Below are 16,168 nucleotides of genomic sequence, written 5' to 3'. Positions count from 1 at the left end.
GGAATAAAATGAATTTTTCAAAATCAACGTAGGTAGGGGTTATGACAATTTTTTCAGTGAAAATACTGGAAAAGGCATTTTCCCATGAAAATACATCCCAAAAAGCTATTTTTCAAAATGTAGTGGGGGGGGGGGTATCAGAATTTTATGGACAACCCTGCTTTAATTGACGCTCCTGCCCAGAGCCCAAGCTCAGGTTTGAATTTTCGTGTGTATATTTAACGTCAGCTTATGCTTGCTTGCGATGGTTATCTCACTCAACTAAAACACAAACTGCCTATAAATCAAGCCTTCAATGTAGTGACTATTTACGAAGAAAGTTAATATACCCACTACCCGTGTTGGGAAAAATTCCGAGAGCAATAAATATATATTCTGATTGAAGGCTTACCCACTTCAGCTCGGGCTTTCAGTGTTTTCACTATTGGTGCCATTTGAGTAGATAAATAAGAAATATAGAGCAGGTATAAATAACATCTCTATGTGAAATAGGTATCTTCAGCCGGCTAGTTGTAAATCAAATTCTACTTGTCTTAATATATTGACCAACCATTGTTTTACTACCTTTTAAGATACTATGACGAAGATCATACTGCCTTTCCAACATACGAAAAACAATGGGTAGTTTAGAATGATGACTTTCCGAAGACAGCTATTGGAACGAAATCTAAGCGAATATTTCGGCTGTATAACCACTAGTCGTATGTAATGAAAAAGACGGCTATTAGTCATATGGCCGGAATATTTGTTTTATTTTAATTAATCGCTTCCTTCGGAAAAAAAAACTTCACTCCAAGTCGATTTTAATTTTCATTTCGAGATATTGTGCTTATTTTCACAAGATAACGATCCAGCTTTACTAGCAAATTCTCTTCATTTACCCCTTGTTCTCATTCTCTTTTTTTAATGTAATTTGACTTTGCTTTTATTAAAAGCAAAACATTTTATCCGTTAAGCTTTTATATGGCACTTGGTATTAACCAAGTGACATAAATCGCCAATTCTGTCGGTCTGTCTGTCTGTCTGTCGGTCTGTCTGTCGGTCCCGGTTTTGCTACTTTAGGCACTTCCAGGTAAGCTAGGACGATGAAATTTGGCAAGCGTATCAAGGACCGGACCAGATTAAATTAGAAATAGTCGTTTTCCCGATTTGACCATCTGGGGGGGGGAGTGGGGGGCCGGTTAATTCGCAAAAATAGAAAAAATGAAGTATTTTTAACTTATGAGCGGGTGATTGGATCTTAATGAAATTTGATGTTTGGAATGATATTGTGTCTCAGAGCTCTTATTTTAAATCCCGACTGGATCTGATGACATTGGGGGGAGTTGGACGGGGGAAAACCTAAAGTCCCGGTTTTGCTACTTTAGGCACTTCCAGGTAAGCTAGGACGATGAAATTTGGCAAGCGTATCAGGGACCGAACCAGATTAAATTAGAAATAGTCGTTTTCCTGATTTGACCATCTGGGGGGGAGGGAGTGGGGGGCCGGTTAATTCGGAAAAAATAGAAATAATGAAGTATTTTTAACTTATGAGCGGGTAATTGGATCTTAATGAAATTTGATGTTTGGAATGATATTGTGTCTCAGAGCTCTTATTTTAAATCCCGACCGGATCTGATGACATTGGGGGGAGCTGGAGGGGGGAACCTAAAATCTTGGAAAACACTTAGAGTGGGGGGATCGGGATGAAACTTGATGGGAAAAATAAGCGCAAGTCCCAGATACATGATTGACATAATCGGAACTGATTCGCTCTCTTTGGGGTAGTTGGGGGGGGAGTAATTCTTAAAAATTAGAAAAAATGAGGTATTTTCAACTTACGAACGGGTGATGGGATCTCAATGAAATTTGATGTTTAGAAGGATATCGTGTCTTAGAGCTCTTATTTTAAATCCCGACCGGATCTGGTGACGGGGGTGGGGAGTTGGGAGGGAGAAACCTAAAACTTGGAAAACACTTAGAGTGGAGGGATCGGGATGAAACATGGTGGGAAAAATAAACACAAGTCCTAGATAGATGATTGACATAAACGGAACGGATCCGCTCTCTTTGGGGTAGTTGGGGGGGGGTATTTCTGAAAAATTAAAAAAATGAGGTATTTTTAACTTACGAACGGGTGGTTGGATCTCCATGAAATTTGATATTTAGAAGGATATCGTGTCTCAAAGCTCTTATTTTAAATCCTGACCTTATCTGGTGATATTGGGGGAAGTTTGGGGTGGGGAAACCTAAAATGATGGAAAACGCTTATGAAACTTGGTTGGAAAAATAAGCAGAAGTCTTGCATACGTGATTTACATAATTGGAACGGATCCGCTCAATCGGGCGGGGGGGGGGATAATTCTGAAAAATAAGAAAAAATGACGTATTTTTAACTTACGAAGGAGTGATCGGATCTTCATGAAACTTCATATTTAGAAGGACCTCGTAACTCAGATATTTTATTTTAAATCTCAACCGGATCAAGCGTAATTGGGGGGGGGGCAGTTGGGGGGACCGGAAATCTTAGAAAATACTTAAAGCGGTGAGATCAGGATGAAACTGGATGGGAAGAACAGAAACCTGTCTAAGATACGTGACTGACATAACTGGACCGGATCTGCTCTCTTTGGTGGAATTGGGGGGGGGGTAATTTTGAAAATTGAGGTATTTGTAACTTACGAAAGGGTGACCAGATCTTAATGAAATTTTATATTTAGAAGGATCTTGTGCTTTAAAGTTCTAATTTCAAATTCTGACCAGATCCTGTGACATTCGGGGGAGTTGGAGGGGGAAACCGGAATTCTTGGAAAACATGAAAATTGAGGTATTTTTATCTTACGAATAGATGATCGGATCGTAATGAAATTTGATTTTTAGAAGGAATTCATGTCTCAGAGCTCTTATTTCAAATCCCGACCAGATCTTTTGACATTGGGGGGAGTTGGGAGGGGAAATCTTGGAAAAACACTTGGAGTGGAGGAATCAGGATGAAGCTTGGTGGATAGAATAAACAAATGTCCTTGATACGTGATTGACAGAATCGTACTGGATTCGCTCTCTTTGGGGGAGTTGGGGGAGGGGTTTAGTGATTTGGCGAGTTCGGTGCTTTTGGACGTGCTAGGGCGATGAAAATTGGTAGGCGTGTCAGGGAGCTGCACAAATTGACTTGATAAAGTCGTTTTCCCAGATTCGACCATCTGGGGGGCTAAAGGGAGAGGAAAAATTAGAAAAAATTAGGTATTTATAACTTACGAGTGGGTGATCAGATCTTAATGAATTTTGATATTTAGAAGGACTTTGTGACTCAGAGCTCTTATTTTAAATCTTGACCGACATTAAGCCTCTTATTTTCCTTTTTAAATCAATCTATTGATTCATAGAATTTTGTTAGAGCTCATACCATATGATCTCTTGGCTCTTAGCTCTTCTCGCCTCGTCACAAGTGCCATATGAGCTCTTAGCTCTTGTTTTTATTTATTATTTTCCTTTCTTGGACAGGGAAGGTAAAGACGAATATTTTACAAAAAGTTGAGGATACGATGGGCTCCTCGACGGGCATCGATTTTCAAAAGCCATGTACACCAGATGGTGAGTGCCAAGCGTGGCCAAAGTGTGCCAAGCCTTTCAGGGACTGTTGGGTCTGTCAGAAATGTGTGGCACACGTGGCGCTCCGAGGTGTGCACCAGGTGATGACCCATCGGGAATCTCGAGCTTAATCCTGACCCTTTTTATTATTAAATACCCATGTTTTGATGAAAAAAGGATAATGCTCTCCTTCCTGCCAACTGTATAATAATTTATTTGGAAGGGGAAGCTAAAAAAAAAAAAAAAAAAAAAAAAAAAAAAAAAAAAAAAAAAAAGCTGAATTATAGCCTTAAAAAAAAAAACAAACAAGATAGCAGAAAAATCATATCCTTGAAAGTAGTGTGAACGGTGACAAAGTTGGCAGTGGCAGAAATGGTATACCATCTATTAATAAAAGCACTAGACATAGAAACTAAGTTTAAGTAGTAACTGTGAGCCAAATTCCCCCTCCCCATTAAAATATCTAATTACACCGTTGAAGTAATGCAGGAAACTATTTAATCAAGAGCCAAGCATTGCGACTTGTCCGCTGAATTTTGGAATAATTCTCATATTTGACACAAGGTACAACTGTTTCATTTCTTTAATATTGTTTAGAAAGATATGTTATAAGTTAATTGATGAATTTCATCTAGCTTCATTTAAGAATATGGAATACCCTTGTAGAATACGGCTAATAATTTCTTAGACCACACTGCCCTTCCATTCATAGAATAAAAAAAAAATCAAATATATAGAGAAAAATGGTATAATATATAAACAAAGCAGCGGAACAAAAAAAAAACCTTAAATAATAAAAATCTGAATATTTTGATTCCACATCCGGGGGCCTTAATAAACCGAAAAAAAAAAGAATTAGGCTAAATTAAACAGAACATATGAAAAAAATAAACACAAATAAATAAATTCATATCTTAATAACTTCCAAATGCTACTGAACCAATCATTGCAAATAGTATCAATACCGGAGACACAGATTGTACCAGAGAAAATCTGTATGTCATTCTGTGTTGCATATTCGTGCTATCTACAATGATCGGTTCAGCGATATTAGGAAGTAGTAAGATGTAAATTTTATTTACTCGTTTTGTTTTTCTTTATATATTGTGTTAAATTTAACTCAATTCGTTTTTTCCCCATTTGTAAAGGCTCCTGCACGTGTAGTCGAATTATTTAGATTTTTATTATTTAAAGTTACTAAGCTGCTTATTTCAGTTCCGACAGAAAACTTAAAAACCTCTCCAAGATACCTTTCAACTTATGCCTATAGACTTTAGAGTCTCTGCAGCAGAAAGACATTCTTTTCGTTGCTTAAGTGACTGTCAAGATTTCGATTATTATCGTCTGAAATACTCATGGAAAAATACTTTTGAACTGAATCACCTGTCATTCAACATCGTGATGGTTTATAATGATTGATTAAGTCATCATGGCCCACTCCTTTTTTTCTCTCGCCTCTACGTCGCTGCAGACAAAGTGGAAGTTGATGTGTCTGTAATGCTTTATCCAGGTTAAACATATGTGCGGGAGAAAAATTGTAAGTATCTAAAGAATATGTAGCATTATGACCAGTACTATATATTTATACCAGATAATATAGAAAAAACAATACAATACGCGAGCAGGAGGTGAGCAGTCAGGGTATTTTTGGCGAGACGGCTAACAATAATTGAAACGAATTTTATTTGATGATTTGGTACTTCCGTATTAGGGAGAACACACTCGAGAAGTGAAGCTAGGCTGATCCTAATGAGATAAACCAAAATTTGATGAAAATATAATACTTTAGTTTATATAACAATATAATTTGGGCTATTTATTTGCACATCAGATGCGGGTAGGGGTAAAGTAACCCAACCTTACCACCACTCCCCCTAATGTGCAAATATATAGCCCAAATCACACAAAGTCCAATGCATTCTGAAATTCAATTGTGTACACATATGCTGCCACCTTTCCCAAGATGTGTCCCTTATCAATATCATCGATTATATCAGGACGATCTTGAGGGGGCTGTTCTGTAATAGAGATATCGTCAAAATTAATACTTGCTGCTTCGTTAAATTCATTCCAATCAGGAGTGCAAGTCACAATAGTAAAGAAATATGAGGGTCCAAGGCGAACAATAGCCAAGGCGTCTTCAAAATGTTCAGCAAAGTAGCGTGCTGATTCGACGAATGATGACGTTAGTATTACTTTTTTGCCAACGAATGCATTCTTTTTCAAGGCTAAGTCGTTGGGAAGTCGTGTAACCCCTACGTAGTTTTCAGCCATAATTTTTTTTTGGTTAAATTTAATCCAGTCAATACGATCACGCTCAACATGAATATCGGTATCGACGAGGTACTATTGGAAGTCTTCCACCAAAATGCAAAGCATTAAACCCAATCCGATTCAGGTTGGGTGTTACAGCTTGCACAGAAAAGCTTTTGGCTTCTTCAGGTCGAAAAGTAACACGATGCCTTGGTAATACAAACCGTATTATGTGTCGTGTCTACGACTTATATAAGGTGTTTGAAGTAGCATATCCCTTGACCATCCTGAAGTTCCAGCTGGATAAAACATTGGGTAGGTAAAGGGCTTCACAAGATGGAAGATTTTTGCCACGTTGTTCTACAACCATTTCATCTGGTGAAAAACTGTGATCAGCATTAAGAGTAAGCACAGCGCCATGCTTCATTACATGCAGGAGGGTTGAACCATCTATTATCGACACCATCTGACACAGTAAAAAAGAGCTGTATGTTTGGAGGCTCTTGTCCCAGTGAAGCAGCAATCTGATTTGCATCATCCTCCACTTCACGCATTTTTTGTAACATGGCATTGTCGTTTGTGTCTCGCTATATTTCTTCCAAGAGATTCGTTAGATTACGAGAAATCCCGTAATTTAAAGGATGTGCCAGGTGTTCCTCAACAGCTTCATTGTGGTCTAAAAAGTACATTTGTCATATGAAGATGGCTCAATTTCACCTTCAGTAGTTTGTGATGGATGTGCCGCTAAATTGATTTTGTGATCAATTTGTCCAGCTACTTTAAACTAAACATATTACGACTGTTTATGGTTCGATCATCCGTTACGTTGAATAAACCAGAGCAAAACACGAGTTCAAGTTTTGAATACGATTTCGAAACTCTTCAGAGGGCAAGTGACATCTTAAAAAAAAAGGCAAACCAATTCATTTGGAATTGTGGCGGTGACAGTGCAATTCGACCATGCAAGCAGCAATCTCCAAAGATATTACCTTCGCTTGCTACTCTTTCCTGTGGAACATTGAGGGCTCCATAGTGAATACAAGCAATTTTGAAGGATCCTAAAGACTAATATGTAACATTTACTGAGTTTGTGGCATGTTTGTACGTATATGCTTGGCTTTGTGCCACACATGTTGATGTCGAAGATTACGATGCCGGTGTTCTTCTAACCGCCCCTGTTTTTGCTCTTCAATTTTAAAGCATTTTTCTAGTTTGAACTAAAACATTAAAATTATTGCTCAGGCACCGTAAATACTTTTTCAGTTTACGTAATAAGTTTAGCGATTCTGAACTGAACTTGAAAATTTTTCAATTTTTTTTCATGTCTTAATAAGACATTGTTTATACTTAAAAGAAAAGAAATTCGTTAATGATGTTTTTCCAACAACGATTTCTACTAAGCTTCAAAGTTTTCGTTTTCTTTTTTAAGGGTTTTGAATTGTTGTAATCCCTTGTTAAAATAAGTACAAATGTTTTTGCAAATACCAGTTTTTTGCTCTTTGCGGAATTTAATGTCTTTTCATACTATGCTGCTCAAAGATGTTTGATTATTACCGAAGTCCGATTTCTAACTCCGATTTCTCCTAAGCTTCAAACTTTTTGTTTTCCTTTTTAAGGATTTGAAATTGTTGTAATCTCTTCTCAAAATATATGAAAATATATTTGCAATTTTCCGATATAAATGTGAAAAACGCCATGACGTCATTTCCAAAAACCAAAACTAAGGCTCTTAACGAACTTTCTCAAACTTCTGCTGAATCTAAATCGTTATTTAGGCCAGAATATACCAGGATGCCAATTTTCTCCAAAAATATTGAACCTTTTTCGAGAAAAAATACATATATAAATACATACATAGACAATTAATTCTCGTTTATAAGGATAGTATGTTGTATGACCTTTGATATAATTATATTTAATATTTGCATTCTAGAAGAATGAATTTACACTTTTCTCGTGTGACTTTAAGCAATGCCGACTATACCCGAAGCAGTTGAAACGTGAGAAGTAATAAATCTCCGTTTTCCTTGCGTTCTTAAGTTGGTGGTCAGTAGCCATTGATGTTGTGCTCAAATTCTAAGTTTTTTTTAGATTGGTTATAATGACGCCTTTTTTTACTATTCGGTAAGCTTATTTTGTATTTATGAAGCATTTCGCTAGTTGTAAAAAGAAAAACGTCCCTATTCGGGTTCTATGGGTGGCTGTAAGAATGAAAGTATGTTTTATACGTGAATGTTAAACATGATGGAGGAAATCCTTATGTGTGCGACACATTACAAGCAGTGGCTGATATGTCTGGGTAGGATTTGGTCATATGACACTATTGGACGTCCCTGTGTGGGTATATAGAGCACAGCAAAGTTTGACTGGAGGCTTTATTAAGCTACTATATCCATCCTTTTCTTTTCTGAGGCTTAGAATATTGCATATATGGTAAGTCTATACCTATCTCAATTTAAAAACAAATTAATTTCAAATTTTAATCTCTTTTTTTTAGTGACTTTAATTTTAAAAATTCAAGTCCAATTATTAAAGTAGAATTTATAGACATTTCAGGGGCCTTCCCTTACTTTAATACATCGATGTGCAAATCTTCACGACCTTATAATTTGGGATTGAGCAAAGGTATGAGGTTCAAAAAACTGTTTTTGTGGCTCATTTGAGCAGCAGATCTATTTCTGAATTTTCCACCTGTATAACCCTAAGGTCGTTAAAGGGCGTCAAAGATCAGCACTCTTTTGAGGGGTAAGGAGTGGATATAGGTGCTTCGAAATATCTTCCTTCGGGACAAATAAGAATCCTTTCGGTTCCCTGGGAGTTTTGTTCACCTAAATCAGCTACTTTCTAAGATCAACAGAAGTTTACTGGTATTATTTTGCAGTAGGAACGAACTATTGATGAGAAAATTTTAAAAGTTTTGTATTTAGCTATGGGCAGTATATCCCCCCATAGAGGGAGTAGTAGCGGGGACGCAATCGTCACGACAGTCATCATTATATTTCAAGACAATGTTGAATGGGAAATCCAATAATGATAGAAAGAAGAAAGAAAGAAAGTTTATTTGAGCCCTACGGCCATACACAACATGATTTAATAATACAACACTGCACAGAAGACACACTCAATATAAAACAATACTTATTTTCATTCACTCTGGCTCGACTGAGCCTCTCCCGCCTTCTCCACATATCGTGCCATTTTGCATATTGTTCCAGGCATCGAAGACCTCAGGATATCAGAAAGCAGCACCAACCGATGGTCCCCCCAAATTTCATCCCTAAGACTTTCAAGCTCCTGGCACTCCATGATACTCTTTTTTTTTTATTATAGTGTTTAATGCAGAACAGGCCATACACAAGAATGTCACCCTAAACAGTATAATTAAATAAAAAAATAAGTTTTTTCAACTGAAATTAAGGAGTGATATTAAAACTTAAAACGAACAGAAATTAATCCGTATATGAAAGGGGTTGTTCCCTCCTAAACGCCCCCCTCTTTATGCTAAAGTTTAACCCTTTTCACAACTGTACTTTTTAAAACAATAAAAAAATTAGCATAAAGAGCGGGGCGTTTAATGTCGCTCCTTACTTTCAGTTGAAAAAAATTGTTTTTTTTTATTTAATTTCTGAACGTTTTTGAATTAATACATGTTTTGATTTTGGCTCTCCGCACATAAATAATTAAAACAGAATTTGCATATTAATTTTTTTGTGGCTAAATGGCTTACTCATAGTTTTGACTGGACGATTTTGAGAAAAAAGGGGTTGGGTAGGAGGCCTATTTGCCCTCCAATTTTTCGGATACTTAAAAAGGCAACTAGAACTTTAAATTTTTTTTATGGGCGTTTTTATTAGTAATAAATATACGTAACCTACGAAATAGCTTACGTAATGAGCTTCTATATTCGTATATTTTTATTACGTATATGAGAGGGTTCGCCCCCTTGTCAATATCTTGCTGTTTACACTAAAGCTTAAATTTTATGCCAATTCTTTAAGAATGACCGCTGAATCACAAAGGTCGTTGAATAAATAGTTGAAATTACAAAAAATACTTTAGCGTAAAGAGCGAGGTATTTTGGAGGAGATGAACCTCCTCATATGCGTAACAATTTATGTTCTTTTTAAGTTTTAATGCTGCTCCTTACGTCCAGTTGAAAAACTTTTTCATATTTATTTTTCCATTGTTTTTTTTAAAGAATGCTAGAAAATCCTGCTCCCTCTTCATGGAATTTCTCTTCCCCCATGATTAATACTCCATGGGAAGAACATCCCACGTAGCCCCCTACCCTCGAACCCCTCCCCCACCAGAAAAAATCCCCCTAAAAACGTCTGTACACTTCCCAATAACCATTTCTATATATGGTCAAAGTTTGTGACTTGCAGCCCCTCCCCCGGGGACTTTGGGGGGGGGAGGTAAGTCATCCCCAATGACATAGTTATTAGGTTTTTCGACTATGCTGAACAAAATTGCAATCTCAAAGTTTTGTTCCGGTGGAAAAATAAAAAAAAAACTTTGTGGTTGGCCACAAAAAAGGTACTAGAAATTATAATTTCCATTAGAATGAGTTCTGTCGCGACACTCTAGGACCGCTGGGTCGATACGATCACCCCTGGAAAAAACAAACAAATAAACACGCACCCGTAATTGGTCAAAAGTATTACAGTTCAAAATAGGAGATGAAACCTTTTAATCGACAGTGAACAGATATAAAATTTTTAACTGGATATTTCGAACACATATACAGTGTTCATCGTCAGCAGTAAAACTAAGACATCAATAAAAACAAACAAAAATTATACCTAATAAACTAATTACATATAGTTTATTGCTCTTATTTTTTTTCAATTCAACAGCAGAAGCAAATTTCCTTGACCTTTTCCGTTCCAGCTCATTAGATTTACCTGACATATCGGGTGGACAGAGGTCATAGCTCTTAGGCGAAGTGTCCTAAAAAAGTGCCGAAATATCCAGTTTAAATTTTTTATATCTGTTCACTGTCGATTAAAAGGTTGCATCCCTATTTTGAACTGTTATACTTTCGTCATGGATAGGCAGTGTGATCTTCGAAGTAATCTACGTAATTGGTCTTCTGGCAAAAAATACTGAATTCCACATTTTTGTAGATAGGCACTTGAAACTTCTACAATAGAGTTCTCTGATACGCTGAATATGATAGTGAAGATACTATGACGTTTAAGAGAGGTGTCCCCCTATTTTCCAAAATAAGGCAAGTTCTCTCAGGCTCGTAACCGTTGATAAGTAAGCCTAAATTTGATGAAACTTATAGATTTTAAATCAGCATAAAAATTCAATTCTTTTGATGTATCTATTAGTATCAAAATCCCGTTTTTTAGAGTTTTGGTTACTATTGAGCCGGGTCGCTCCCCAGTTCGTTACCACGAACCGTTTGATAAGAAGTTTCTTTTTTCATTACATTAAGAAAATCTATTCAGTCGGGTTTCCAGTTTAATTGTGTCGGTGCCTCTCTCCACCCCTCCCCCTAATGTTTAGATACAGCCCTACACGGGCATTGTTATATACCTCTCATATTTCACTGTTCACCTCATTTTTGTAACTAGTGACTCAAACAAAATTAAGATGTTAACTTTTCTGAAAATAAGATACCGTTTGCAAAACTTGTGTTTGAGTGTGAGCTGACTTTCCCTTAATTAATATCCTAGCCTTCTTAAAAAAAATAATCAAATATTCTTATAAAGTTGATTTTTATACCAAATAGCCTGGTATTAAAGACGAAACTACTGAAGTAAATTTTCAGTATAGAGTTTCTTTACCTTTTTGTAAGTTTTTTTTATATCTATGTATATTTACAGATCCTATTCAGAGACAACCGGGGAAATAACAAGTCCTGTCATATCTACAGACAATTTTACCAGCTTGGATTCACCTGGTGCTCCTATGAGTGAGTATCAACTGAAGTCTTGAAATTATTTATGTTTAATCTATATATATAAAAATAAGTTGTCTGTCTGTGGATCTGTGGATCAGGTGACGTCATGTTTCTGTGTCGGCTGACGTCATGAAATTAGGAATATAAATGACGACCGGGACACAGGGACACAACTACAACGGGGACGCCGGGGGCACAGGCGGGATACATAAATGACGACCGGGACACAGGGATTGTTCGAATAGAAATTACAGACCGGGACACCGGGACACAAATGACGAACGGGACACCGGGACACAGGGAATATAAATGACGACCGGGACACTCAAAGAGAAATTACAAACTGGGACACCGGGACACAAATGACGACCGGGACACAGGGAATATAAATGACGACCGGGACACAGGGACACATCATTAGAATAATGAGGTATAGATCTGAATACGGATTGTTTTTCCCATGGACAATTATATGTTGCATGTTCAAGAGTCAGTAAACCTGACAATCTATTTATATGCACAGACAATGGGACAGCGAAGAATGTTGTATATTCGCATGTTTTACGTAGTTAAAAACATATATTTATATCTATCTCTATTCACAGGTAGGACACAGGGACACAACTACAATGGCGCGTAACTAATATGGCACGTAACGACTTACGCGCGCGGGGGGGCTTGGGGGGGCGCGAAGCGCCCCACCAACTAGGTGTTGGGGTGGCGCGAAGCGCCACCCCAACAGCTAGTATATATATATATATATATATATATATATATATATATATATATATATATATATATATATATATATATACTTTCACCACGAGACAATCAGATCAGCTGCTTCCTCCTTTGCTTGCCATGTAATCCCACGAAATATTTTTAACTGATGTTGAAATTCTGCCAATTTGTATATTCAAACCTTCCCTCATTCACACCTCAGCCAGCCAGAAGCTCGCTGAAAATTCTCCTTATTTAGTCAGCCCAACATATTTTGTGAGGTATATCTGAATTTATTGTACCACATATAAGCTCTGTTTTGTGCTCTTTTCCTTAATTATATTCAGGTCATTTTATATTTAACTTGGAAAATACACAGATATTGATCTCAGGATACCCCCCCCCCCTACCTACACGCAAAACTAAATTTATTTCCCATGATGTAGTAAGGCTCCTAATAGTCAAGGAAGAGACTTTTATTCCTGTGTAAGAGGAAGGGTACCTGTCTCTGGCCCTATTATGGCCAGTGCCAAATTTAATTCTCTGACGCTATTAGGCCCAAATTTTTTTGTCGCTCCGTTTTTGCGATATTTTCGGAGAAATCGCCGAAAATTTGGGGTAATGGAAGCATTGAACGGTACGCAACTGATTGAGCCAAAATTAATGAAAGGGACAGGTGATACCAAACTCTGAGCTGCCATTTTTCGCAAACATCTGACAGTTTATAAGTGCCCATGGAATATCTGTGTTGTTTTAAAATTACTTTTCTGTGAATAGATTGCGCGGCGGTGATGTACACCTGGCACTTTGACTATGATCATATCAGTCCAATTTTTGTTTGGAAAAATTTTCGCCCCCTAGCATTGTGTGCCCCTAGGTCTGGGCCTAGTGGGCCTATTGATAAATCAGGGCCTATTGATAAATCTGGGCCTGATTATGGCTATCTGTGATTTCCAAAAATGACAAGGGAAAGATGGATTTTAATTATAACGTTGAGAGCAGATCCAGTTGAAACTGAAAGGAGCCTTTTAAATCTTACGCTATTTCCTTTTTTACCAAAGAAATTGTCTCCAGCAAGAAAATTGCTCGATAATAATTTACCCATAATATTTTGTCAGATAATAGCAAAAAAGTCATTGCAATTCGTGTATTAAGGTCCAAATTTATACAAAAGGCGCAAATCAATCGCGTCATATTGGGTATAGTTAAAAAATATATACATTGCATAAATTTTTTGCAGTCAGAAGAACTATCTCGTCACTCCCATTGACAGTTTATTTGAAGGTTTCCTTACTTTGGATGGGAGGATGGGGTTTGAAGGTAGGATGGAAGATTTGAAGGTTTTAATGGGGGGATGATGGTAAAAATGAATAAAATGAATTTTATGGTTTATAAATTAAATTTTTCTTGGGGGGTCCTTCAAAAGGGACCTCCAGGAGGAAGGAGGTAACTACTCTCTCATTCCCCATGTTTTTAGGCATGGTTTGTTTATTTATTAAATATCACAATTTATTTATCTCCTATGATTCATTGTTGTTCTCAAAGATAGGAACCGTTGTTTTTTTTCTTTAAAACAGCTGTTGCTTGAATTTAAAAAAAAAAAAATAGATTGAGAGCCCTGAACTCACATCGCCTGGAGTGAACTGAAACTACATCAGAATCATTAAAATGAATAAGAAGGCAAAATATTATTTCTTTAAAGAAGAAGAAGAAAAATCGTAGCTCTTTTAAGAAGATTGTCTTTGCTCCTGAAAGATGGGGTGATTGACAACATGGATGAACAAGAGTGAAGCTTAACCACGATTTATTCAATTTCCTATCTTAAAAGTATCAAGGACATAAAAATAAAAATATCTTTTATCCCCTAGACCCACCTTCGGTTTGTTCATACCTGAAAACAGCATTTTTTAAGATTTTTTATTATTTGTCTCAAAATTATAAATTTATTTGGTAGTAGCCAAGGCCGTAATCAGGGCAGGGGCTAGGGGGGTTTGAACCCAGCCCCACCTCCGAAATATTTGTCTGACTCGTAAAAACGTAATAAAAATGTATGAAATGCATTTTTGGTGCGGTTTTTAAAGCTTTTTGTACCCCCCGCCTCCCGAACAAAATCTTGGGTACGACCCTGGTAATAGCTCATTTTCGTCTGTTGCCACGTTGAACTGTAAAAATAAATCAGCAGAGCCAAGTTAATTATGACAACTTTTTTTTCTACTAAAAATTCAAACACTAAATATCTGTTGATTTGCAGACAACTACACCTCCAAAGGAGACCTAAGTACCATATTTTTTTAGCTTATTTTTTTTGTGATTTTTACCTCCTTCCTCCCCTTTCTATTATTATTTGGGGTTACTACCACCGGAAACTCCATAACTTTTTTATATAAAAGAAGTCCTGGTTTTTCCCTTTTTTAAAATGTATGTAGGGTTGTGTAAGCTTTTGTATAACAAAAAAAGGTCTTTGTCACTGTCCTTGGTATTTAAGTTAAGTTTTCAGTACGAAAGAAATATTTTATTCGTTAACACATGCTATATATCAGAGAAGTGAAATCTTCTATCATAGATATGTCATCCCTGCATTTTGGTAACGGACTCCCAACTTTCTCACCAAGCTTTTGAGATAAACATAGTCTCTTAGGTTGGTCAAAATCAAATGAAATCACTGAATGTTTCCTGATAATTTATCACAGTTCAAAGCATAGTATTTGCTATAATTTTTCATTCATATCCTAGGTCATAGCTTTTTTTTCAACTGGAGGCTTTTATTGAGGAGGAGAACAATCTAAGACACCCTGCCCTGTAGAAAAGGCTTATTAACGAAACAAATGTGCAAAACTTAAAATGTCTGATTCAGAAAATGTTTTTTTTAACAATCTTACTCCCTCCCTCGCATTTCTGACTACCTCTCATTTTTTGGCCATATAGTTTTTTTTAGATGCTATGGGATTACCATTTTGATACTTTTATCTTCCTTAGACCTAAAAACGTTCCTTAGAGTAAAAACGTCCCCATATATTATAAAATAAAATGAGTTTGAAGTTGCTTGATTCGATTTTTATATATGTGTTCATTTCAGGTTGGGAGAAATTGCATAACATCCGCTCGAACGGGACGACGGTGGTATTCACCTCTGAAGAATTGGCCAAAATCAAAGAAAAACATAAAATGGTTCAAAAACTATCAACAGAGAGTACCTACAGAAGCGAAATAATTATTTACCCGTCCAACGAACAAGTTCAACTTGAAATCCTAGCTAAAAAACAAAATACTGAAAACTTGAGTTCTCATTTGATTGTGCCGAGGTCGAAGGGGCTTGAAGAAATCGAATGTGATAAACTTACCGTAGAACTGGCGAAACAGCTGCCCGAATCTGATAAACTGAAGACTTTGCTGGGTGGTAAGCCTCCGTATTTTTACACAAATAGGCTAGAAATAGATACCATTACTCAATGGTGATGGTAAAAGCATAAGCATTATGGCATTATGGTAAAAAGCATTATGGTAAAAGCAAGGAGAGGTTACCTGTAGAAAAAAATTATATGACTCAAAAAGAGTGCCAGGCTGATCATCAGGCTATTTGATACTTATAAGGCATGGTTTTTAAAAGGCAGGGAAATAAGCCAGTTAGGTGACACAAAAATGGCGTCACAAAAGTACGCCAATGGAATGAAAGCACGCTTTTTGACAAGGAAGTGTACTGATATGTATCTTTTTTTT

General features: G+C 36.7%; 1 protein-coding gene across 1 annotated transcript in view; it reads left to right on the top strand.

The window, feature by feature from the left end:
* LOC136042728 (uncharacterized) overlaps positions 1-16,168 on the top strand; it is a gene marked incomplete in the record, with an annotated part of 208,929 nt that overhangs the window by 178,045 nt on the left and 14,716 nt on the right. Inside the window, 2 exon segments of the mRNA XM_065727690.1 lie at positions 11,655-11,743; positions 15,528-15,848. Of these exon segments, the coding sequence (XP_065583762.1) occupies positions 11,655-11,743; positions 15,528-15,848 (410 nt within the window).

The sequence above is a fragment of the Artemia franciscana genome, chromosome 2 (genome assembly GCF_032884065.1).
Source record: "Artemia franciscana chromosome 2, ASM3288406v1, whole genome shotgun sequence".
Classification (NCBI taxonomy): Eukaryota; Metazoa; Arthropoda; class Branchiopoda; order Anostraca; family Artemiidae; genus Artemia; species Artemia franciscana.
This window is presented reverse-complemented; position numbering and strand designations above follow the sequence as displayed.